This window comes from Diabrotica virgifera, chromosome 9 (assembly GCF_917563875.1).
Source record: "Diabrotica virgifera virgifera chromosome 9, PGI_DIABVI_V3a".
Taxonomy (NCBI): domain Eukaryota; kingdom Metazoa; phylum Arthropoda; class Insecta; order Coleoptera; family Chrysomelidae; genus Diabrotica; species Diabrotica virgifera.
In genome coordinates, this window is record NC_065451.1 from 192,083,462 (window position 1) to 192,108,676 (window position 25,215).

General features: G+C 32.8%; 2 protein-coding genes across 6 annotated transcripts in view; one reads left to right on the forward strand and one right to left on the reverse strand.

Moving 5' to 3' along the window:
• Positions 1 to 471: 471 nt before the first annotated feature.
• On the reverse strand, positions 472 to 5,063 carry LOC126892908 (uncharacterized). 4 transcript variants are annotated; one of them, XM_050662762.1, is made up of 3 exons: positions 4,391 to 5,062; positions 3,039 to 3,147; positions 472 to 538 (listed from the first exon to the last, which is right to left on the reverse strand). In XM_050662762.1, exons 1-2 carry the CDS (start codon positions 4,994 to 4,996, stop codon positions 3,046 to 3,048), a joined length of 708 nt encoding a protein of 235 aa, XP_050518719.1. In that variant the 5' UTR covers positions 4,997 to 5,062; the 3' UTR covers positions 472 to 538; positions 3,039 to 3,045. The 4 variants fall into 4 exon arrangements, with proteins under 4 accessions (XP_050518719.1, XP_050518722.1, XP_050518721.1 ...); XM_050662765.1 differs by having other exon boundaries at positions 478 to 538; positions 3,039 to 3,068; positions 4,312 to 5,063; XM_050662764.1 differs by lacking the exon at positions 3,039 to 3,147 and having other exon boundaries at positions 520 to 538; positions 4,282 to 5,063.
• Positions 5,064 to 9,937: 4,874 nt separating this feature from the next.
• Positions 9,938 to 25,215, forward strand: part of LOC126892900 (titin-like) — a 38,370-nt gene continuing 23,092 nt past the window's right edge. The window contains exon 1 of one of the 2 annotated variants that reach the window (XM_050662733.1): positions 9,938 to 10,103. In XM_050662733.1, coding sequence (XP_050518690.1) covers positions 10,034 to 10,103 — 70 coding nt within the window. In that variant the 5' untranslated portion in view covers positions 9,938 to 10,033. The remainder of the gene's footprint in view (positions 10,104 to 25,215) is intronic. The other variant, XM_050662734.1, reaches the window with a different exon arrangement.

Genomic DNA, 25,215 nt, shown 5'->3' on the forward strand with positions numbered 1-25,215 from the left:
TTCCTAATGCTAAGATGACGTCTCACAAACCGATATCTCTGCTTCCTGTGATATCGAAGCTGTTTGAAAAACTTCTCCTGAAGGGGACTAAGGGGTGTATTCTGTAACATTTTCGTTAAATTTAAGAGGCCCCTAAAATTTAACTTTTATCGGTCCCCTAAAATTTTTAGGTTACATTGACATTCTATAAAGACATATTATAAAATAATTGAAAATAATTTTTTTAGAGGAATCCTCTAAAAGGTTTTGAAGTAAATAGGGCAACGTCGCGTCGCACGTTGAACGTGTTTAACCTATTTTTAAAATAGAAATTAACCAAAGACTTAAGAAAGAAGAAGAAATTCACAGTGTGCTAGAAACTGATATTTATATTATTTAATTATTATTTTTTAGTAAAACTCTTATTTTACAATTAAACATTTTTATTTATAAAGTTATATATTAAAATATTTCTGAAAAATTGCTGTTTTCCTCTTTTAATTTTCAATTACGTTAAGGTCATTTTCCTCATCTGGTTCTAAACCTTCTGGAACTTCATCTGTAAGCAATTGATATGTTTTTTAATGTACCACAATTACATATAAATAATTTTTCCTGCACTTATGTTTTTAGCGAGCGCTAAATTTTTAGAGGCCTCTAAAATTTAACGGAAGTGTTACAGAAAAGGTACAACCAGTTATCGGCGCAAAAAATATGATTCCGACACATCAATTCTGATTTAGGAATAAGCACTCAACAATCGACCAGGTGCACAGAATCACAATAATATTATCGACATATCGCTAGAAGAAAAAAAGTATGTTAAGCTGTCTTCCTTGATGCTGCACAGGCTTTCGATAAAGTCTGGCAGGAAGGTTTATTACACTACTCCAAGAAATTAACGCACCACCTTAAAGTGGGATATTTTTGATGTCTCGAATTTCCTAAACCTGTTGTCCCATTTCAGTGATTTTTTATTATGTTATAGTCTTATTCTTTAACAATATCGCTGTAATAATATTGTTGCTAAGCACGTAAATTGGCATTGTATACCGGGTGTACAAACCAAACTGTGTTTTTTCTCAAAGTTCACCACACCCTGAGGAATATTCTAACACTTATAAAATACTGAAACTAAAACCCAACTATAACTTCAGATTTTCTTAACATATTGTTTTCTGGTTCAATCGACTATGTTGTTTTTCATCAATACAAGGTGTGCGACAAAATTTTAGGGGGTAATTCTGCATGAAAAAGAAATGACAGTTTGCTTTATAAACGTATGTCTGCAACAAATGTCTTCGTTTCCGACATACGGTGTGTTGAAATTTTTCTTAAAAACTCACGATTTATTTATTGCTCTAAAACCGGTTGAGATATGCAAATAAAAATGATTTTCAAATTGTGACCATTTAAACTACAAAGGCTGTTTAGTCCAGAAAGCCACTGCGCATCCGCTAGGAAAAATATTCTGATTCGGATTTTTTGCACAATCTTACTCAAAAAGGACCCCTTTAAACAAATTTGCATGTTGCCAGGACCAAAAGTAGGTCAAAAATTTTTTATACGTTTTTTTTTATTTTTTTCCTAAAATATTTTTTTTTGCATGGAACAAAGTTTTTTTTAGGTTTTTTGGATCATTACAAACAGAAAAGATCGTTAGTGACTTTTCTCTAAAGTTGATAGTTTTTGACATATAAGCGATTAAAAATTGAAAAATTGCGAAATCGGCCATTTTTAACCTTCAAAAGCTATGTGAAAAACTTAAAATTTGAACGTTGCCTAGGTAGATATTCTTTAAACATCGATTGAAGAAATCCCGAAGATTTTTTTGCAGTACAGTATTCAAAACTCCTTTGTTTTTTAATTTCTAATCACGCGTGCGCGACACTATTTTCCACGGTTTAATGTGTTTACAGTATGGTGCAAATGAAAGGAATAAATTCGTTATTTCGTAAACCGGCGACTTTAAGGAAAAAACCCGAAACAGGTCGATTTTTATTTTTAAGTTATGATATTGTGGCATATATGGTATTATAGTGATGTCATCCGTCTGGGCGTGATGACGTAATCGATTGTTTTTAAATGAGAATAGGGGTCGTGTGGTAGCTCATTTGAAAGGTTCTTCAATTCTCTATTCAGTATTGTAAACATTTACATAATTATTTATACAGGGTGTCCAAAATTTTTTTATTAAATTAAAAAAAAAAGTAGAAGGACAACCTGTATAAATAATTATATAAATGTTTATATTACTGAATAGAGAATTGAAGTACCTTTCAAATGAGCTACCACACGACCCCTATTCTCATTTAAAAAAAATTTCGATTACGTCATTACGCCCAGATGGATGACGTCACGAGTATACCATATATGCCACAATATCATAACTTAAAAATAAAAATCGACCTGTTTCGGGATTTTTCCTTAAAGTCGCCGCTTTACGTAATAACGAATTTATTCCTATCATTTGCACCATACTGCCGGTGGAAAATAATGTCGCGCACGCTTGATTAGCAATTAAAAAACAATGGAGTTTTGAATATTCTATTGCAAAAGCTCTTCGGGATTTCATCAATCGGTGTTTAAAGAATATCTGCCTACCGTGGCAATATTCAAATTTTCAGTTTTTCACTTAGTTTTTGAGGGTTAAAAATGGCCGATTTCGCAATTTTTCAATATTTAATCTCTTATATGTCAAAAACTATCAACTTTAGAAAAATGTCACACAGACGTTTTCTGTTTGAAATGATCCAAAAACCTAATAAAACTTTGTTTCATGCAAAAAAAAATAATTTTAGGAAAAAAAAACAACAATAAAAATTTGTTGACCCACTTTTGGTCCTGGCAACATGCAAATTTGTTAAAAGGGGTCCTTTTTGAGTAAGATTGTGCAAAAAATCCGAATCGGAATATTTTTCCTAGCGGATGCGCAGTGGCTTTCTGGACTAGTTTCCAAGGGATCCACAAACAAAACGAGCATTTGAAAATATTGTATTACATTAGTTTTACTTAACAATCAGTACAATTTACATTTAAATTGAAAAAAACGTACCTACCTCAAAATTATATTGTAAACTCTCCCCAACCTAAGAAGAAGTAAATCAACCCAATTATCACGTCCAAAGGAGCTCCCATCTTCTTTAGTTCAACCAAAACTGTACGAACCTCTGGAATATCAAGGGCAACATCAAATTTTAACTTTATTTCAGGACTCTTTAGTTCTATTATTAGTGGGAATATCGGAATCTTTAGTAGTTATTTGAATAATAGCTTCAGACAGTAACCACGAGGAAGGACATCTCCAGCTAGGCTTTCGACTAGGTTTGTTATGGTAAAGCGCTGGTTTCCTCGAAAGCGGCACCGACAAACTGCGACCGTAGCATTGCGATGAATTACGTCAGATTACGGTGAAAAATTCAAGGTTCTTCACTGCGGCAATGGAATGTGCAAACTCAGCAAGCGGTGGCTTCCAACGCATCCTTGGAAACCACCGCTATTATTTTGCATGGTACAGTTTTTTATGACGTCATTCATCGCAGTGTTAAGGTCGCAGTTTGTCGGCACCGCTTTCGAGGAAACCAGCGCTTAACAGTCTGCAAATACTTGTCAACGTGCTTAACTATGGTCTCGATTGAAATACCGAATTTTTTTATATAGTCTTTTAGTGCCACTCACTCTGATTTCTTTCTGATCGTTTCTGTCAGGTTTCTCCATTCTTCACTTTTCAAGTAATTAACAGCGGCTTTGAATCCTTTGTCCTCCTGGAGATGTTTATTAGCGATTCAAAAAATGAAGAAGTTTTGAAGAAGATTCCCAAAATTTCTTCATTTTTCCATCAACCAGATTCTCAAAGTGATTTATATTGCCATAGTAAATACCAGATTTTATAATTCGCATTAAGTGTCGTCTGTAACCTATTGGAGGCCTTGGATATATTATAGTAAAGCAAAAGGGCCCATATGAATTAAAAAAAAGAATATTTTATTATAACTTGAATTTTGTTTTATTCTTAGATTCTTCTGTACCGCCTAGTCTGCCAGAGGTTCCAAAAATGTAGCAAGATTACACCGGAAATACAATAAAGAGTGAAGAATTTCTTGATATCTCTTCGTCAGATCGAGGAAATTTTGGTAGCAGCCTCACCGAATACGAACAGAAAATGATTTTTAAATTGGGACCATTTAAACCACAAGGCAGTTTCCAAAAAATCCACAAACAAAGCGAGCATTTGAAAATATTGTATTAAATTAGTCTTACTTAATAATCATACAACTTACATTTAAACTGAAAAAAACGTACCTAAAAATTATAGTCCAAACTGTTCCCAACCTAAGAAGAAGTAAATCATCCCAATTATCACGTCCAAAGGAGCTCCCATTTTCTTCAATTCAACAAGAACTGTATGAACCTCTGGAATATCAAGGGCAACATCAAATTTTAACTTTATTTCAGGACTCTTTAGTTGTATTATTAGTGGGACTATCGGAATCTTTATTAGTTCTTTGAATAATAGCTTCAGAAAGTAACCACGAGGAAGAACATCACCAGCTTCCAATAAGAAAGAAGTTAAGTTTCTCGGAGTATTTTCGTCTAAATTTCTTACTGTAACAGTCTGCAAATACTTGTCAACGTGCTTAACTATGGTATCGATTGAAATACCGAATTTTTTTATATAGTCTTTTAGTGATACCCACTCTGGTTTCTTCCTTATCGTTTCTGTAAGATTTCTCCACTCTACACTTTTCAAGTAATTAACAGCGGCTTTGAATCCTTCGTCCGTCTGGAGATGTTTATTAGCGATTTCAATAACTTTTTCTTTGGGAAACTTTTTCTTTTTCTTTGAAATACCAAGCAGGGATTGTAAAGAGTCTGGGTTTTTGCTATGATTTTCCTTTTTCTTTGAAATAGCAGACAGTGATTTTGAAAAGTCTGGGTTCTTGTCTTGATGTTCCCGTTCCGAAGATAGTCCAACAATAAACAATAGACTGCAACATATAACGAAACAATACTTCATATTAACAAAATTGAGTAACACAAACGTGGAACGTTTTCTTCAGACAAAACACTAAATACCAGTAAGAAGGGAGATTTTAATATCTTAACAATACACGATAAAAAAATATTGTAATGACCCTAAACGCCTACGTTCATTGTTACCGTCATCCATTTATTTTTTGTTAATTTCATTGTGTTCTTTGAACCAAAAATTAATATTAATGATTACTGATTATATAACAATTATTAATTAATTTTTCCCTGCAACAACTAACTATATCAGGGCTTCCCAAACTTATTCGTACTGTGACGCCCTTGAGACTTTGTAATTTTTTGTGCCGCCCCTCAACCCAACCTCCAATAAAATTTACCAATTTTAGTAAGTACTAGCCTAGTAACAGGTTATAGTTATCAAAAAAACTATTTGAACATTTATATTTTTATTAGAAATTAAGAACGAAATCAAAAAATAGGCCCAAAAATAAGAAGGGATATTTTTTATGTAACTGGCTGTAGTCCTGTCGCCAGTGGGGGTACAACGGTCTCCTTAATTCAGATGGACTTACCCAAGTTTTTTTTATTTATTTTGACCCGTAGAACACGAATTTTTTGGGTAACAGTCGATCCGGATGTCGATAAGATTGAAGAACTTGAGAAATCACATAACAGCGACTTCTTGCAAAACAAAACATTTTTTTGTATTTTTTGGGCCATTCTAAGCAAAAAATGTTTTTACAAGTTTTTTCGTAGGATGCATAGTTTTCGACATAAACGCGGTTGAACTTTCAAAAAATCGAAAAATTGCAATTTTTGAAACCAAATAACTTTTGATTGAAAAATAAAATAGCAATTCTGCTTACCGCATTTGAAAGTTCAAGTCAAATTCTATCGGTTTTGATTATTTTCATTGCTAAAAATTAATTTTTTTATTGTTAAACAAAGCTATAAACACATAGTGATTGAATGATGTTTTCAATGCATTTCCCATTTGAAATCAAACGAGTAAGCGCGCATACAAACAATTTTTACGTAGATTACGTACATTAAAACGCATGCCTTGGGCACGGGAAACACTATGTGTTTATGGCTTTGTTTAACAAATAAAAACTTAATTTTTAGCAATGCAAATAATCAAAACCGATAGAATTTGACTTGAACATTCAAATGCAGTAAGCAGAATTGCCATTTTATTTTTTAGTCAAAAGTTATTCGGGTTTAAAAATTGCACTTTTTTGATTTTTTGAAAGTTCAACCGCGTTTATCTCTAAAACTATGCATCCTACGAAAAAACTTGTAAGACCATTTTTTGCTGAGAATCACCCAAAAAATACAAAAAAATGTTTTGTTTTGCGAAAAATCTCTGTTATGTAATTCCTCAAGTTCTTTGTTAATCTTATCGACATCTTATCGACATCCGGATCAACTGTTACCCAAAAAATTCGTGTTCTACGGGTCAAAATACATAAAAAAACTTCGGTAAGTCCATCTGAATTAAGGAGGCCGTTGTACCCCCCCCTGGCGACAGGATTACTGGTTAACGTGACGGATGTGCTTGCTTTTTTGAGCACAGCTTATGAAACCGGGGTACCAATTTGGAAATTGCCACCCTCATTTCTTTTTCCAAGTTTATATTTGACCTGTACTGGTTTTTAATTACTGTCACTGCAGAAAATTCCGCTTCGCACAAGTACGAAGTGGCAAATGGTAATAAAACCTTTAATGTTGCAGTGCTGATGGCATGATATTCATGAGAAACTGAGCTCCAAAATTCAAACAGTGTGTCCTTGTCGTATTGAAGCTTTAGGCTGGAATCACAGGACAATTCTGTCAGTTGTTCTTCTTCCTCTGTTGAAAGTGTTGACAATGTGGATAACTGGAAAGGGTTTCTGACCCAGTCACATTACTCCAGATCTTCGGGAAAATATTTCTCAAAGTGTTCGCTCAATGATAACGAGTGTTGTGTAAACATTAAAGAGGGATCGAGGATTTTTATCGAGTTTTTTTTGTAGAATACCTTGTAAACAAGGGAAACAGTCAATTTCTTGATCTTCTAATTTTCTCTTTCATAAGAGCAACTTATTCTGAAACCCAGTAATTTTATCTGCCAATTGCAGGATATGAGTATTGTAGTAAATATATTTTCTGTATTAAAAGTCCGCTCTGGCACGCGAGGCCCCTGGGACAACTCGGCGACGCCCCAGGGCGCCGCGACGCACAGTTTGGGAAGCCCTGAACTATACAGAAAAATAAGATTGAGATTTAAAAGGGTTACAAGGACGAATAAGCAAACAGTTACTATTGATAGAGAAAATATGTCCGATCCGCTTCTGCCATAAATAGAGGGTTCTGCCCTAGCCCAAGGATTATTATTTTCTATTTCTCTTGGCGTGCCACGCCACATTTCGTGGGATCTCGGCTTAAGCCATAGTAGTAGAAAAATAATATTGGTGTGTCTGCTCCTTCTGTGGCGTTTTACCTGTCTGCTCAAATGGGGACAAGGAAAGACTATCTACTAAGATACTGGGGGGGTCGAAATGGGGCTAGTAGAAGGAACAGACACATAAAGCTTCATGCGAACGACAGCTCATTTTTTGTGCAGTGGCGGGTCGTAGATTCGTTGGGAGGGGTAGGAGGGTTTAAAGAAGACTAACTACATAACCAAATAAGCAAAGGATACTTACACAGACTTGAGGACTTTCCTACTATTTAAACAAATTGGGACGCCGTTTGAAAAATCCTCAAATTCTCATATCGAGTACTTATTGGAAACCAACTGGGGGGACATTCATCATAGATTCCTCGTTGGGGTTATACTGGGCCATCATTTACCTTTATTGGCTTCTATGCCATATTATTTACTTCCATTCTAAAACTTAATTTGCTTGTATTAGTTATCTGGTTAACAATTTTTTTAAAGAAAGAGGTTACATAAATAAAAATGTGTACATTTTATAATGTTTATTTAAACCTTACTTTGAGAATAAACATATTCTCAAAAAAGAAATGAATAATAAAAACAAATACATGATTTTACAATTCTTAACCTTATTTTTAGCAGTGTACCAAAACAAAAATTTGACATGGCTGTCAAAAGTCACTGCCATTTTTTATTTACTTTACAATAAAATTTTCCATGTTGAAAACAAATTATTAAAATATGTAAAACCTTTACCAAATTAATCCACTTGGAATTTAATTAAAATAAACATTATCATACCTTCAAACAAAAATCCATGTCACATGTCACACTTGGAACTTCAAAATTTTCCATTCGAGATTGGGGGAGGGAAGACATTCAAATCATTACAAAACTGGAAACAGGATAAAATTGATACCAAATCAAATATCATCTTCAATACAGGAATGTTACCATAACATCATCAAAAACAGGAAACCAGGAAACCACGCACTTTCTCTTTTTACCGCCGGCAAACCAAACTGCGTAACAATAATAGTGTTTCAGAAGAATATATCCATGTGAAATGTTGTGAAACTATTGTAATAATATTCCTCGACATTTACTGGACAAACTGCCAGTCCTTCACTTCTTTTACCATAAAAATAAAACCATTTTAAAGCCGGCAAAGTGCGTTTCTTTGTGAGTCTGTCGAGTTCTACACAAAAAGATGCTTATACTTCAAACATCCTTTCAGAACTACAGTACTTTTAGAACTAGCCTTGCATCGTCACGTCTCTCTGCGTCCAACGGGTGCATTTCTTCTCGATCTTTCGACCAAAACTATTGACCAATCGTCAACTACAACTCAAGGATCTTTCAAAATTCAGACCAATAATATCATAGGGTTTTTAGCGCTCAAAACTTAAGGGAAATATACTGGGATTTTTCAACGGATCCTTCCAGAACAATAAATGTTTATACAAGTAAACAGGAAATTTCCTATGATTTTACTATGTTGCGAAACAAACAGTATTACTCATAAGCAGGGACGGCTTAGAATTTTTAATGATATATTAACTCACAAAATATATTAGAAAAATAAATATTTTTCTTGGGATAGGATTTAAATTAATGGATATTTTTTATAAAACATTGTAGTAGAAATCCATCTGCTACACTTCTACACAATAATCCTTAAGCCGGGATCCCATGGAACGTGGCGTGGTACCCCAAGAGGAATACAAAATATAAAATAGAAAAAGATAAAAACTAAACAATTAACGATACTCGAAGGGATACGCTCCATTGGAAAGGTCCGATCGAATTTATCAAAAAGTAAATGTTTATTAATGTAACAGTAATGTGGGACACCAATCGTGCTCTCTTTTCGTTTCACTATTATATATTTTATGTATAAGAAATAAAAGACAGAATCCAATCGGCAAATCGCTGTCTATTCACACTGGATAAGCTTATAAAATCAAACAATCTTACAAGAAATTCAAAGATTAAAATCTATAAATCCATCGTCAGACCTGTACTAACACATGGATGCGACACGTGGACCATGACCAAAGCAAACGAAGAAAAGCTCAGACGTTCTGAACGAAAAATACTTAGAACAATTACCACAAACCAGTATAGGATCAGAACCAATATCGAATTAAAAGCACTCTACAATGACGCCAATACTATCTAAGAAATTAAATCACAGCGACTGAGATGGGTAGGCCATGTGCACAGACTTCATAACGAGAGACTTGTAGGACTGGTATGGGAAGAGACTCCTACAGGCCAAAGACCACTCGGACGTCCCAGAATGCGATGGAGAGATAACATCCAAGCAGATCTCCGAAAAATGAACATTCCATTTGACCCTAGGTTGATGGAACACCGAACAAATTAAGTTGTACAGTTAGCCAAGACCTACCCAGGGCTGCAGCGCTACGTGATGATGATTATATATTTTCTATGTCTCTTAGCGGACGTAAGCTTGTGAAGAGCGCTGCGCTACGTTCCATGGGGTCGCGGCTTTAGTCATGTGTTCTCCCGCGGGCTGCCATTCGTCAAAGCGACGAAAGTTGGCACTCTCGTTCTAAATATATTCAATGAACCTGGTTTATCTGTGACGATGGTGTCGTGAAAAGTTTCCTGGATATGGGGAATACGCACATCAAACCCCATCCCCGACAGAGAAATAAGAAACAAGTACATTGGAAAGCAGCTGGTAAGTAAATTTCGTATCTTTCTATAACTAATAACGTTTTTTTGCTTCGTAGAGCTTATAAAACTGCTTTAAAAATATAAATGAGAGTGTGTTATTTTCGGACGGATGGAAGTGTTGTATTTTTATCTACTTACACCAGTCGAGTGTAGAGTGTAGGAATGTTGTTGATATTAAAGATTAGTTAAACAGTCAGATGTAAAATTTAAAAAAATCGAAGTCTGTTTTTTTATCTTACTTTAAGCTACTGAGTAAAATTATAGAAATATCTTTGTAGGATATCCGACATACATAAAATAGTCTAAGAGCTAGAGCCGAAAAATAATCGTCATAAGTAATGTGGAGTTTGGCATATGAAATGTGTCCATTGTATCTTGACAATTATGACCCCTTTCAGGCTGACACCTCAGTGGATACAGGAAGTAGCAATAAGGGATGAAAGGGGAAAGTTAGTGCAGTCATTAAAGGCATTTACCTCCTATTTTGTTAAACCTCCATAGAGTATATCTCAAGAAATAAAACTGATTTGGTGCCAACTTGCACTATTACCCTGGGGGTGGATACCACCCCTTCTCGGGGGGTGAAAACTACTTTATTAAAAATAACCCCACAAATCGATAGAGGGAAAAATTTTAAGTAAAACTTGTTATATCATGTTATTAAAATAAATCAATACTTTTTGAGTTATTAAAGATCAAATATTTGTCTATTTAAGAGCACATGCGTGAAGTTACGGATGATAAAAAGAACATATTAATTAATTGTATGTTACTAAAATATTATTTTTATATTATTTCGATATTATAAATTTAGCAAAAGTGTATTCGAATATGTCAAATGTACCCATTATTGGACACCCCAGTTTCTGGACATATTCAGTTTATATTGATAGAAAAAATTGAATTAAATATCGAAATAATATAAAAATAATATTTTACTAACATACAATTAATTAATATGTTCTTTTTATCATCCGTAACTTTACGCATGTGCTCTTAAATAGACAAATCTTTGATCCTTAATAACTCAAAAAGTATTGATTTATTTTAATAACATGATATAACAAATTTTACTTAAAATTTGTCCCTCTATCGATTTGTGGGGTTATTTTTAATAAAATAGTTTTCACCCTCGGGAAGGGATGGTATCCACCACCAGGGTAAAAGTGCAAGTTGGCACCAAATCATTTTTGTTTCTTGAGGTATGCTCTAACTAGTCACCAATTTTCATGCAAATCGATGGAGGTTTAACAAAATAGGAGGTGAAAACCGTTAATGACTGCACTAACTTTCCCCTTTCATCCCGTATTGCTACTTCCTGTATCCACTGAGGTGTCATCCTGAAAGGGGTCATAATTGTCAATATACAATGGACACATTTCACAGGAAAAAAAAAATGATTTTTCGGCTCTAGCTCTCCGTCTAAAATTATTGCGACTGAATTCAATATTGAATAACTTTTAGGTATTGTGTCCAATAGATGACTAATTTTTTGCATCGCTAATAATTGTGTACGAGGATTGATGGCGAGTTTCCTTTAAATATAAACTTCTTATCTATTGTTTTTATCCTCCAATTTGTGACATTGAGTCTTTTTAGATCATCTACTACATCTATTTTCCACTTTGTTTTGGGTCGACCTCTTTTCTGACGTCCTTCTATTGTACTTGTAACATTTTTAGTAGTCTACCCTCTAGCATCCCCTGTAATTTGCCCCAGCCATCGCAGTCGTTTGGTTTTTATTACTCCTAGTATAGCTCCCCATATAATTCTCTCAGATGATTATTTGTCCTACAAACGGAGTTTTCCATTTTTACTCCAAATATTTTCCTTGGCGTAATTGCCCTGTAATTTGCCCCAGCAATCTTAAGCGTGTGATACACACGCAAACTTTAAGTACCTACGCGGGTTTAAAGATCGCGGACTTACTCGGCTCGCCGTCGGTGATACACGGCAGACTTACTCATAACTATAACTCATTGCGATGTCGTCGAGAGAGAAGATGCTTTGTGTTATTTAGGAATTTTATCGTATTATTCGTATCGTATCCTACTGTATTATATATTTTTAGTACTAATAAAAAAAGACGAAATCGAAAAGTGTGGGTAACAAACAAAATATCATAGATAAGAGGGTAATATTTTCATCAGGAGGATAAGACAGCCTATGAATAATTAGGTTTACTCAAAAACAAATAATCAAAAAAGCTTAAAATAGTGTTTTACGGTTTTCTCAAAACTTATAAAATGTAACTTGTCTCCTTTCAACAATAAACGATTGAATTATTTCTAGGCAATTTGCTTAATTAGTAAAAATATAAGTGTAACTTTAAACGCAATAACATGATGGCTCGAGGCTCGTGGCTCGTGGCAGTGATACACGTACGAACGGGTTACGAGTAAGAGTTCAAACTTATTGGATCGACGGCCTACTTACTCGGCGGACTTAAAGTACGCGTACTTGCTGTGACACACGCGCGAAAAAGGTCGTCGAGCCATCAGTTCGCGTACTTACTCGCGCGTGTATCACACGCTTTAGTCGTTTGGTTTTTATTACTCCTAGTATGCTAGGCTCCCCGTATAATGCTCTCAGATCATTATTTGTCCTTCTGATACAAACGCAGTTCTCTATTTTTACCCCAAATATTTTCCTTGGCAGGTACTTTTCGTTCCCTTATTTGCATCATTTCTTGTTTTTTATTTAATGTCCATGTCTCTGATGCATAAGTTACTATAGGCCTAATAACCGTTCTGTATATTCCTAATTTGTCATCTCTTGATATGCATTTATTTCTTATAGCCAGGGAGGTAGTGTCAAATTTGACCGGAGCATTTTAGCTTGGCTGCTTTCTTTTTATTTAGTTAGGTATTCCAAACCTTATTAACAAATGATGTTATTATTAGACAAGAAAAGGTAAAATATGAAACTTGATGGAAAAACGCTACAACTTATGTCAAATATTTATCTACGTGACTTACAACTGTTAATAGCCTTGCTGACTTCTCTCCTAGCTTTTACTCAGTCAATCCGGGTTCAAATCCTGGCGTTGAATTTTTTTTTTGTTTTTAAAATTGACATTTTATTTTGAAAAATAATTATTTTTATAATAAAACGTTTGTATGATTTATAAGAGACAATATAAAAAAATCTGTATCTATGTCTTTTATAGAATTATGCATAGAACTTATGAAATAGAACTATGCATTTGATCATAAATAGGTATTATGATTGACCTTAATAAGCAAAGTTGTTGTAAATGAACCCTGAAGCTTCCTGAGTTAGTATGACCAATCTAAGTGAAAAAGGGGGTTGCCCTCCCCACCCCTCCCGACATTTTTTTATTTTTTGGATAAACTGTTTTTTCTTAATGTAATATGATGTAGAACCAAAAGATACATACAACCCTAACTTTTCACTTTTCTATCACCAACCCCCATTTTTTAATAGCAATCTAAATATGTCCCTGTTCTCTATAATAGGTATATAAAAATGGATGTTTGTCTGTATGGGGAACGATCAACCAAAACGCAATAAATCCTGTTTTTTAGAATTTGTGTTAAATTAATATTAAACAGCTTTGTCATGAAATATATCCAGTGGTTACAGCCAATTCCTTCCAAACGAAATATATCCAATAGAAAATAGCTATCGAAAGTGTGCAAATCAATCAAAACACAATAAATCCAGTATTCCGCTGAATAACGCCCTTATTATAAAAATAATTATTTTTCAAAATAAAATGTCAATTTTAAAAACAAAACAAAAATTAACGCCAGGATTCGAACCCGGATTGCCTGAGTGAAAGCTAGGAGAGAAGTCAGCAAGGCTATTAGGAGTTGTAAGTCACGTAGATAAATGTTTGACATAAGTTATAGCGTTTTTCCATCAAGTTTCATATTTTACCTTTTCTTGTCTAAAATCCCGGTTTTGGGCCAGCTGACACATCATTTGTTAATAAGCTTTGGAAAACCTAACTAAATAAAAAGAACGCAGTCATGCTAAAATGCTCCGGTCAAATTTGACACTACCTCCCTGACTATTTGTGACCTATTTAATGCATAAACACATATGTTCGCTTTCATAAGTCTATTTTGGATTTTTTCTTCTATGTTTGGTTTTTGTGTTATAATTGTTCCTAGATATTCCAACCTCTTAACTTCCTCTTACATATTATTGGTCTGTGCATTCTATGTATTTTGATTTTATGTCATTTTATGATATATAATTCTTATTCTTCTTATGTTTGCTCCTCGCAGCACGTTTTCCAAAAGGCAGCTAAAGAGAATAGATGAGAGTGGGTCGTCTTGCTTTATTCCTTCATTTACTAGAAAATTGTCTGATATTTCATTATTTCTCACAATAAAACACTGAAAAACGTTTGTTTTTCTATAGTATAGAAAAACAAACGTTTTTCAGTGTTTTATTGTGAGATAAAATGAACTTCCATCAAGTAACGGTCGAATCCATCAATTATTTCATTATTTACTTTTACCTGCTTTTTCTTATTGTTAGTTGCATCATTCTAATAACTTTTCTGCTCATTTACCTATACAGTGGAACCTCGTTAACTCGGATTAATCGGGACCGCGGCCGATCTGGGTTATCGAAAATCCGGGTTAGCCGGAGAAAATGGTAAAAATTAATAATATACGGTATACTTACAGATAAACTCCGTTATAATTGAAATAACATGAAATATACAGGGTGATTGATTAGTAGGGTAAAGCTCAATAGCTCCGCTATAGTAATAGATAGCAATAAAAGTTGATAACAAAAATTTTAGCCACCTTTGAGCTTCATATTAAAAAATTAGTTAGAATGTTACAGGGTGTTCGATAACACAGTGGCAGACCAAACTTATGTTTTTTTTTAAATGGAACACCCTATATTTTATTTTAAATTCGAAATCCTGTTAACTTCTCCATCACAAAAATATAAAGGTTTGTTATGTTATACAGGGTATTTACAAAGTTATAACCAATTTTATATGAAAATCGTAACAAGTTCAACTTCCTGTATAAATAAAAATAAGCAAAACAACAATGGTTTATTAATGCCATATTTTTTAACGTATTGTCAAAATTTTCAAGAATTTTCTTTATATCAAATACAGGGTGAGTCAAAACGCAAGTACATTATTTTCTCAGTAATTTTAAATGGAACACCCTTTATTTTATATCACTATTGAAAAGTAGCATTACCGTACTTTAATTTTTAGATAACATTCCCTATGTCTAAATTTATTAGGTTTCGAGATATTTTCATTTTTCAATGGACCAGTAGCGTGGCCATCCAAATCACCAGAATTTAATAAACTGGACTGATTTTTTTGGGGTTACGTTAATAATGAAGTTTATAAAATACCTCCAACAACAAGGGATGAGATGAAAAATAGAATACAAAGTGTATTTCGATGTGTTAATTTACAAATGCTCCGTAGAGTAAGTAGCTCATTCAATGATCGTTTTTAGGCGTACATAAATGTGTTAGGAGATAATTTTGAACACCTTATGTAATTAAATATTAAAAATATTTTATTAAAAGTAGCTTCTAATTTTTTCAAACATGTTTTTTTGCAAAATGTATTACTGAGTAAATTATGTTTCGTTCTTTATTTGTTACATTGTTACATTTACATACAAAAGTAGTGTTTAATTGTCTTCACAAAATATTGTATTTTGTGTTTGTGTTTTTTTGTAAAATTTATTTCTAATTTTCTTTGTTTATTTGTTGCATTTACATAAAAAGGTAGTTTTTAATTGTTTCAAAAATGTTGCATGTAGTGGTTGTGTTTTTGTTTGTAAAATGTATTACTAATAAATTATTTTTATTTCTTTATTTGCTACAGTGTTACATTGATTACCGGATTGATAATCGGTAATCTTCAATTGTCAATTCAGTCATGGCTTACTTAAAATTTAGATAAATTTAAACACCTAAAATAATTTGCTCTGAAAAATGAAAATATCTCGAAAACTAATAAATTTGGGCATAGGGAATGTTATATAAAAATTAAAGTACGTTAATGTTACTTTTCAATAATGGTATAAAATACAGGGTGTTCCATTTAACATTACTGAGAAAATAATGTACTTGCGTTTTGACTCACCCTGTATTTTATATAAAGAGAATTAGCAATATCAATGATTCTTAAAAATTTTGACAATAAATAAAAAATATGGCATTAATAAACCATTGTTGTTTTGCTTATTTTTATTTATACAGGGAGTTGAACTTGTTACGATTTCCATATAAAATTGGTTATAACTTTGTAAATACCCTGTATAACATAACAAACCTTTATATTTTTGTGATGGAGAAGTTAACAGGATTTCGAATTTAAAATAAAATATAGGGTGTTCGATTAAAAAAAACATAATTTTGGTCTGCCACTGTGTTATCGAACACGCTGTAACATTCTAACTAATTTTATAATGTGAAGCTCAAAGGTGGCTAAAATTTTTGTTATTAACTTTTATTGCTATATATTACTATAGCGGAGCTATTGAGCTTTACCCTACTAATCAATCACCCTGTATATGCACAGTACACATCTAAATTACGTATCAATTACGCCTTTATCAATTCTACCTAATGCTTCTAGTTTCTTTTCCATTGTCACTACAACATTTTTACGTTTTGTTGCCATTACGTAGACAAAAAAAAAACACGCAAACAAAATCTGAATAGATTTACGAACGATTACAGAACGGAAGCGAACAATACGACTGTACTACACACAATACGGTCTCAAATTACAACGATGTTATGTTATTTAATAACAGTGAAGACTAAGACCATTGTTTAAAAAATAATTTTTACATACCTACTTTTTTAGTCTTTTTTAAACAATGCTAAGACAGTTGAAAATAAATAAAGGTTACTACAGGTGCCTGTTGTTTCAGATAACACGACAATGAACGTCGTGTGCAGTGAGTCATTTTTACTATCGTATATGTAGTTCAAATTACACAAATACCCAGTGTCTCTCAAATATTATATTACATACATTTTTATTGTTGAAATGTTTGTCTGATAAAAATCTGTCCGGGTTAGCCGGACTTTCGGGTTATCGGGGGCCGACTTATCAGGGTTCCACTGTACTTTAAAATGATGCTCTGATATTACATGTTCATATCTGTATATATTTTTCCTTTGCTGAACTGTTTATATTTTCTGCAACACTATGTAGTTCCCGTTTTCCTTTTCCATGTCTTGTCGTTGCCTTTGCTTTGTCACTTTCTATTTTATTTGCTAGATTTTCCAGTCTGTCCTTTTCTCGGTTCCATTTTCATATTTCATTGTTGATAAATATCTTTTGAAATACAATCTTAACACGCTTCTCTTTTGTTTTTTGGTCCTTTAAACAGTCCTTATATTTGTCTCTATATTTCTTTCTACTTTGGTCATATCGTCATTTATATAGATATTTAGAATTTAAAACGTAAGTATATTTAAGGTAAAAATATATACCACAGCTTTGATCAACTAATATTTTTGATAATTAATGTTTTTAATTTTAATTTTAAATTTAAATTAATCACTTTGACATTTATTTGCAATTTGCAAAATTAAAATCGATTAACTACCGCGGCGTCAGGAATTTTTTTAAATAAACATTAATTATTGGTGCTACGCGCAGGACAGCGGATAGTTTGCTCTGATTGGGCATTCCAATGATCTTTGATAATGATTGATACATTTTAATTTTTATTACATTTCGATATAAATAAATAAATTTGTTTATTGCAAAATAAAAACATATACTCTTTCTTTTGAAATCACACTTTTTTTAGCAATAATTTTCTTTGTTCATATATTTTAACTTAGAGAATAAAAGTTTATTATTTTTAAACATATGCAATTGTTTAAACAATATTTCACAAACAATAATAAAATTAGTTTGATATTTGTGGAATTAAAATATTAAAATACAACAAAATATAGAGTAAGAAAATAATATATTAGATAAAGATTAGAAGAAATTTTGGTGGAAATCAACTTATGTGAATCGAACACCGTTGTCATGCGCGTAGCACCAAAAATTAATGTTCATTTAAAAAATTTCCTGACGCCGTGGTAATTAATCAATTTTAATTTTGCAAATTGCGAATGAAAGGTACAGTACACTTCTATAAGCAAAATAAAAATTCAACTTGCTATCTGCTTTATTTTCAGTCCTGCAACATTTAAAAAAATGAATTTTTTTGCGAAAGCTGGATTGCAAAATTTATTTTGCAAAATCTATTAAACCGATCTTAATGAAATTTACAGTGTTGTTTTACTATATCATAAAGTTTTTCCGGGTAAAATATGAAGGTCCTAAGTGTAGCGTAAATCGTTGAAAAACGTAAAATGTGAATACTTGTTTTTCTATGTTTTTTTTTTCGCAATTATTGCTATTTTGCAACAAGGGTGACTATTTTTAAAATTTTTAACCAATAGGGAACTTGCATAAATTTTTAAATATTAAAATGATATTAAAAAACATAAGGTAACATGATCTTAAAACGCTTGCATGCAAAAAAACAAATATTATTTTTAACCCGTACGCTAATTACGACGCTTTTAAAATGCTATAAAATTCAAATATATTAGGAGGCTCTTGAACCTCCTTCTATTGGTACGACGTCACGGGCCACGGTCAACCGCGGGCTAGCAGGCGGAAACAACGCGATTAGGGTAGGTATCACGGGTGTATTACATTTTAATCGTCTTTAATGGAAAATTCCTAGTATTATTTATGTTCATCTTATATATTATAATAAGTAGTTCCCCAATCAGCTTAGTTTTAAACTGAAATTGATAAAGTTGAGTACTACTTTGTAAAGAGTTTAAAACGCATAATATGACGGACGAGGGTAAGTCTGACAACTTACCTACCGTTGATGCCTTCACGATGGCAACTTTTATAAAAAGCAGTGAAAGCTATTCTATTGGAGAAATGCGAGGTGTCAAGGCAAATAAGTAAGAGTTATTAATAAGCATGTTTAAACCGTTTATAACAATAGTTTGGTACCATTATATTATAGTATACGGTTTACCCCGTGGGTTTGATCTTCTTCTTCTTCTTGTGCCACTCCTATTGGAGATTGGAAATCATCAAGGCTACCCTGACTTTGTTTACAGCTGACCTAAAAAGTTCATTAGTGGTGCAGCCAAACCACTCCCTTGGGTTTGATCTACCTACCTCTAATCGAAGGATTTCGTATATCCTGGAAAAGATTACGGTGTAATTTGCATTATAATAAAGATTATATTTTATTGTAATGTTTATTAGTACCTACTAGAGCCTTTCATTATTGTGTTCAAAGCCTTCTGAGAAAAGATTATGGTGATTAGCAGACGTACCGATAGAACGTGTACATAGCAAACAAAATCCTTCTTTACAAAGTTAATAATACGCATAAATAAGAAGAATCATTATTGTAATTTTACAAGTTAATATCTTTATCACCTCAGCTTATACTTACACCGCATCCCTCGGTAGACCGCAATCTATAGTAGAAACCCGACTGTAGACCGCATACTATAGTAGAACCAATACTTTTTAGTTACTCTTACTTTTATTACTAAAAGTTTTGTTTATTTTTAAGTTACTTGTTTCTTCTTTGTTCTTCAACACAAGAAACGACAAAAGTAATTTCATAAAAAATAACTTTTTGATACATGTCAACAGAGATAAAATGTTAATATTTTGCCTGTCACAGAAAAAAACATTTTTGCCACAGAGTAAAACAAGATATTTCAACTATATTATTTATCTATGGGCAAACTGCATTAAATGCAATAGCCCACCGAACGGGCAAACGATACGAGTGGCCTATGACGTCAGACCCCAGCTCTCGCTTTGAAGTTGTTTGAAACGGAAATTTTAGGCGCGGAACTTTGATCAGATGTTGTACGCACACTATTTATTGTTAAGACGTAATATTTTTAATATAACATTTTAAAACATAAATTAACAATTTTATGCAAAAAAATGTTTTAGTGCAAGTTCCCTATTCTATATTGTAGGAAATTTAATTACGCAACTTTTATGTCAGTACAACTTCTCTCAGAAATGAACAGTTTTAAAGTTATAATCAAAAAACCAATAAAAAAATCGGATTTTTCCTTCATGTTTTGACATTTTGATTATTTAAACAATGTTCCGGACCATTTTGAGTGGGAGGATAACTCAACTATTATTATTTGAGTTATTTTCAAGCAATTTCTACAAAAAAAATTGAGTCACCTCTCAACGTCTATCTCAAAAACAGATGCGCCCTGGACTAATATTCTTTTATGTTTTTTGCCATAAACCGAATTTTGGGCCTCTATCAGGTGTTTTCCTTTTACTATCCGGTCTTTCTTTTTTTCTTCATTTCGTTCTGTACTAGTTAGAGTACCTAATTCTTAAGTTTATGTATATTTTTCAATTTTTTCCTGGTCCAGATCGAGATTTCTCGTAGCTCTCTTTCTATATTCTTCCACATTCCTTAACATAATATGTTACAAATCTTCCAGGTCTTGTCCTTCACAACCTGTAGAAGTCAAAATGTGATTTTAAAAGAAATATACCACACATTACGGTTTGATTGATTCTGAACCTTATTTTATTAATAAAGAATATAGCTAATTCATGGAGTTAATTTTAAATTTGGCACTGAGATGAAAGTAGTAAATTTGCAGAAAACATAAAATCTATTTGCATAAAGTAAAGTGAATTTAATTACAGGCAAGTTAAAACGTATGAAGGACACACAAAAAGTAAAAATATAATTCAAAAATTAATAACCACTTTCAATTTTGTTGCAACACGAAACTACAGCCGCATCATTATTCCAGTTCAATCAGAGAGTGCAGCAAGCACCTCTACCGGTTTCGAATCTTATTAGTCTCTCATCAGGAGGCACATATGCTGCTCTCTCTGACCCAACTAGGACAAACCCCGGCGTGCAGTCACGGATTGCAACGAACGAAATGGCAGGGATGCCCTAGTTTTCAATCTAATAGCACATAAAACGATATCCAAAAATGTTACTCTACATCTTACCAGATTGAAAACAATGGGAACCTTCTCTGGTAACACCTCCGAGGCTTCTACAATTTTCAAGCCATAACGGATGCTGAGACTAAGGAAGATGAGGGAATTACTAGAGAAGGTTCCCATTGATTTCAATCTGGTAGGATGTAGAGCAACATTTTTGGATGTTGTTTTATGTGCTATTAGATTGAAAACTTAGTTTTTTAAAAATATAATATTTAAATGAAAGTCAAGAAATAATCATCGTCATCAATACCGTTACAACTCTTCCTGAGCTTTTGCGCCTTTATTATTGCCTTCCAGTGGCGTGCGGTGACTTTTTCTAAAGGGGAAGCGATTCAATAAGGATATAAAAATATTTTCTTAAGGGTTGAGGGTCGAGCCACTTCCCACCTGATAACACTCTGATGCGCTATAGGGGCTCTCTATCAGCAAAGTGCGTGAGACGTCCTGGGTACAAGGAGTCACACACTAAATCCTAGCCCGATCAATGCGTGAGGCACTCTATTGCCGCCATTTCTAGTGACTATAGTGACCTATCATTGATCTGTATTGCTTGCTCGGGCCTTAAGTCCTCGCTTCGGGCTTCGTTTCCTAAAGAAGAGATCTATTTAAATGTTTTTTTTTAATTCCAAGGCATTTTCCCAACACACAACTTTCAACAATATGACACTTATTTATACTTGAGCTCTATTCTCCTATCAACTTCTGATAATTGTTGAATTCGGTCTTTTTCAATGGACTTGTAAAGTCTGTCTTCGCTTGTTGAATTTCTTGTAAAACTTTTAATGCATTTTAATACTGAAAAACTTCGTTCAACTGATGCACTTGTGACTGGGATAGTTTGTAGTAATTCACACAACTTGGACACTTCACACAGGGACTTTTTTAAACCAGTAGTTATAAGAAATACCCAGATTTCTGAGTATATCTTTATCACTAATGTGAGTTGTTTCATAAACAACACTTAACTTATAATGCAAAGCTGGCATATCAAAATATTTTCATTATTTAATCGTAGTGAAATAAATTCCTCTCTGGGAAATTTTGATGAATTATAATTAGAAATATTAAATAAGAATATATTATACAGTTCTACAAATTTTAATTCGTTAAAATTTTGAAAGCGAAAATTAATTTTTTGTAGAATGTTATCAAAAGGTCTCTCTGTTGTCGACATTATCAATCTTCATTCTTTTTCTTTCATGTTCAAACCCCATATTTTCAGTTTTATTCCAAATATTTTTAAACTGCTCTCGTTTTTTAATTATCGTATTAATAAAGTCATCAATTTGTCTTATACAAAATGCAATGTCAATTGACTTCATCTGTAAAATGTCAAAGAAAAGATCAGTAAAAGGAAAAATCTTTGCAAAAAATTTAAATCGAAATATTCTTTAAGCGAATGTATGTACCTAAGCAGACTAAGCACCCCTTAGAAGCAGTAACAGTCAGAGCATCCCACTCTTGGAAGGCGATCGAACAATCGCTTCTGCAGGGTACCAAAATTCGCGCGACTAGTGGGTGCGGTCATTGAACCCTGACCAATTTTTATACGGGACAACTGCATGACAAGCGGCGATTTTGAGATGCGCTTCTGTCAGGGGTGGACCGAATAGTTGAATTGTGTGCATAGTGAATATTGAGTTCCTTCCCATGCGATTAATTTTGAATATTTTTCAATGCCTATTGCCTAGGTAATAATATGTAGATTACTGGGATTGGAGAAAATTTTTGATAATTAAATATTAGTTAATAATATATTTTGTTATATCGAAGTATATAATAGGGAAGCGGTGCTTCCCCCGCTTCCATGGACCGCACGCCTCTGTTGCCTTCCATGTTTGTCAGTCCTGTGCCACTATTTCCCTTTCTCTTGCTCTCATTTTCTCTAGATTCCCTCTGGCTGTATCTTTAGACCTTTTTCTAGGCCTTTACACTTGAGTCAGATGTTAAGCCGGTGTGTACGATTAAACTTTCTGTATCAATATAGAGTTTTTAATAGGATTTATTATTCGTTCTGGTCTTCCTGTCGGTCTTCAGCATTCCAATTTCCTTTAGTGCTTTCCAAATTGCCATATGTGTAAGAGTGTCAAAGGTTCTCTTGAAGTACACAGAGCATACGAATAGTGAAGAGTTAAATTCCTAAGACAGTTCTAAGCAGAGCCTATTTTACTTCAAATCAGGTCCGAGGCACTACACAATTTTCGGGCCTCTAAATATAATTTAATAATAATAATAATAGTAATAACTTTTTTAAATGTATTAATTATTTAATAGAAATATGCACAAGAAAATAAAATTTTTATTAACAATAAATAAAATTTACGTTGAAACAATTAAACATTGTTTTTAAGGGGATATGCGAAAACTTTCGGCTTCAATGCTATTTAAATGCATTCGTTGTTTTTGAAGCCTGAGAAAACTAATAAGTATTTTTGAAAAATTTAAACGCAGAATGAAAGATTACGTTACTACCGAGGGCCGAAAGTCCCTGAAATCTTCGATAATGACATGTTTATTTTAAGAAGTTACAGGGGTGAAAAAAAGAGAAAATTGAGTGTGATCTTTAATTTTAAATACATATCTTATTCAAAAGAAACTTTTTATTTATTCTAAGGGACATTCGGCTTCGGTAATAATGTAATCTTTCATTATGTGTCTAATTTTTTAAAAATATTTGTTAGTTTTTTGAGGATTCGAAAAAATGAATGCATTTAAAGAGCATTGAAGCCGAAAGTTTGCGCCTATCCACTTAATTATAACTATTATGGTTATCATTTATCATTGCCTGTTCGTAAAATGAAAGAATTTCCAAAAAAAATTTTTCTACTCTAATAAACATGTTTTGTTTGTGATCTTTCCAGGCCCCATTCAAATATGGGCCCGAGGCAGGTGCCTCACGGGCAGTGGCGTAACAAACTCCGTCGGGGCCCCCCGCAGAATTGGAAATGGGACCCTTTTTAAAAAATTACTAAATGCGACATGTGTAACAAATACCTATATGTGTTACATCTCAGTAGATCAACATAAAATATGGCGATATTGTGTAATTTTCAGTGTCACCACCGAAGTGGTCAACTCAAGACTTTTCGAGTTATTTATGAGTAACAATGTTTATTGTTTAACAAAAAAAACACGTTTTAGGCGATTTTTCGCAAATAGTTCAAAGAGTAAGTATTCGATCGAAAAGAATATTGTTAGCAAAAATGTATCTAGCATATAAAAAAATGAAACAAAAATGAAGTCTATCGACTCAGTAAAAGAAAACTTGTAGCTCATGAAAAGTTTTTCTTCTTCTTCAAATTCCAAATCGAATATTTCAATGTAAAATAACCAAAAATTAAATATTGTTCGGGGAAACTCATTAGACCTTTTTTAAAGTGTTTAAAAGAAGCTTTATTTTTTACAAAAGCTTCTAGCATCAAAACTAAGCCAGTTGCGCTCAAAATACAGTTAGTCCCATTTTTTGGTAAAAAATTGTGAAAATCTCCCCCTATTTAGCACCCCAAATGAAACATATCATTATCACCTTACAAATTACCTAACTTTTTTTATACGACCTGTAAGTTTCACCGGTTTAAAGTGCTTATTTTTAAAAGGGTTCTAGTTGAAGGGCTTGAACGAGTCACTAATCACGAGTATATGCAAATTTTAAACAGCCATGTCTTAACCAATTTTTGTCTTACAGAAAAACAAAATAAAGCCAAAATATTTATAAAAGCAAGACCTACCTACATTTCTTTACTCTTTGAGATTTTTCGTATCACTAATACTTTTTAAGTTATTTTGAAAAAAAGGCATTTTTCCAAAATAAAAAAACTTTTAAATTTTTTCAAAAATAAGAACTTCGAACCGGTCAAACTTACAGATCATATAAACAATAAATATTTAAAGTAAATGGTAAAGCGCTAATGATATTTGGGGTGCGAAATAGGGGCAGATTTTCACAATTTTTTTTTTACGTAAAAAGGGGCCAACTTTATTTTGAGCGTAACTCGTATAGTTTTGGTGCTAGAAACTTTTATAAAAAATAAAAATAAACATTTAAACATAAACATTTAAAAAAAGTTTTAAAATTTTTTCC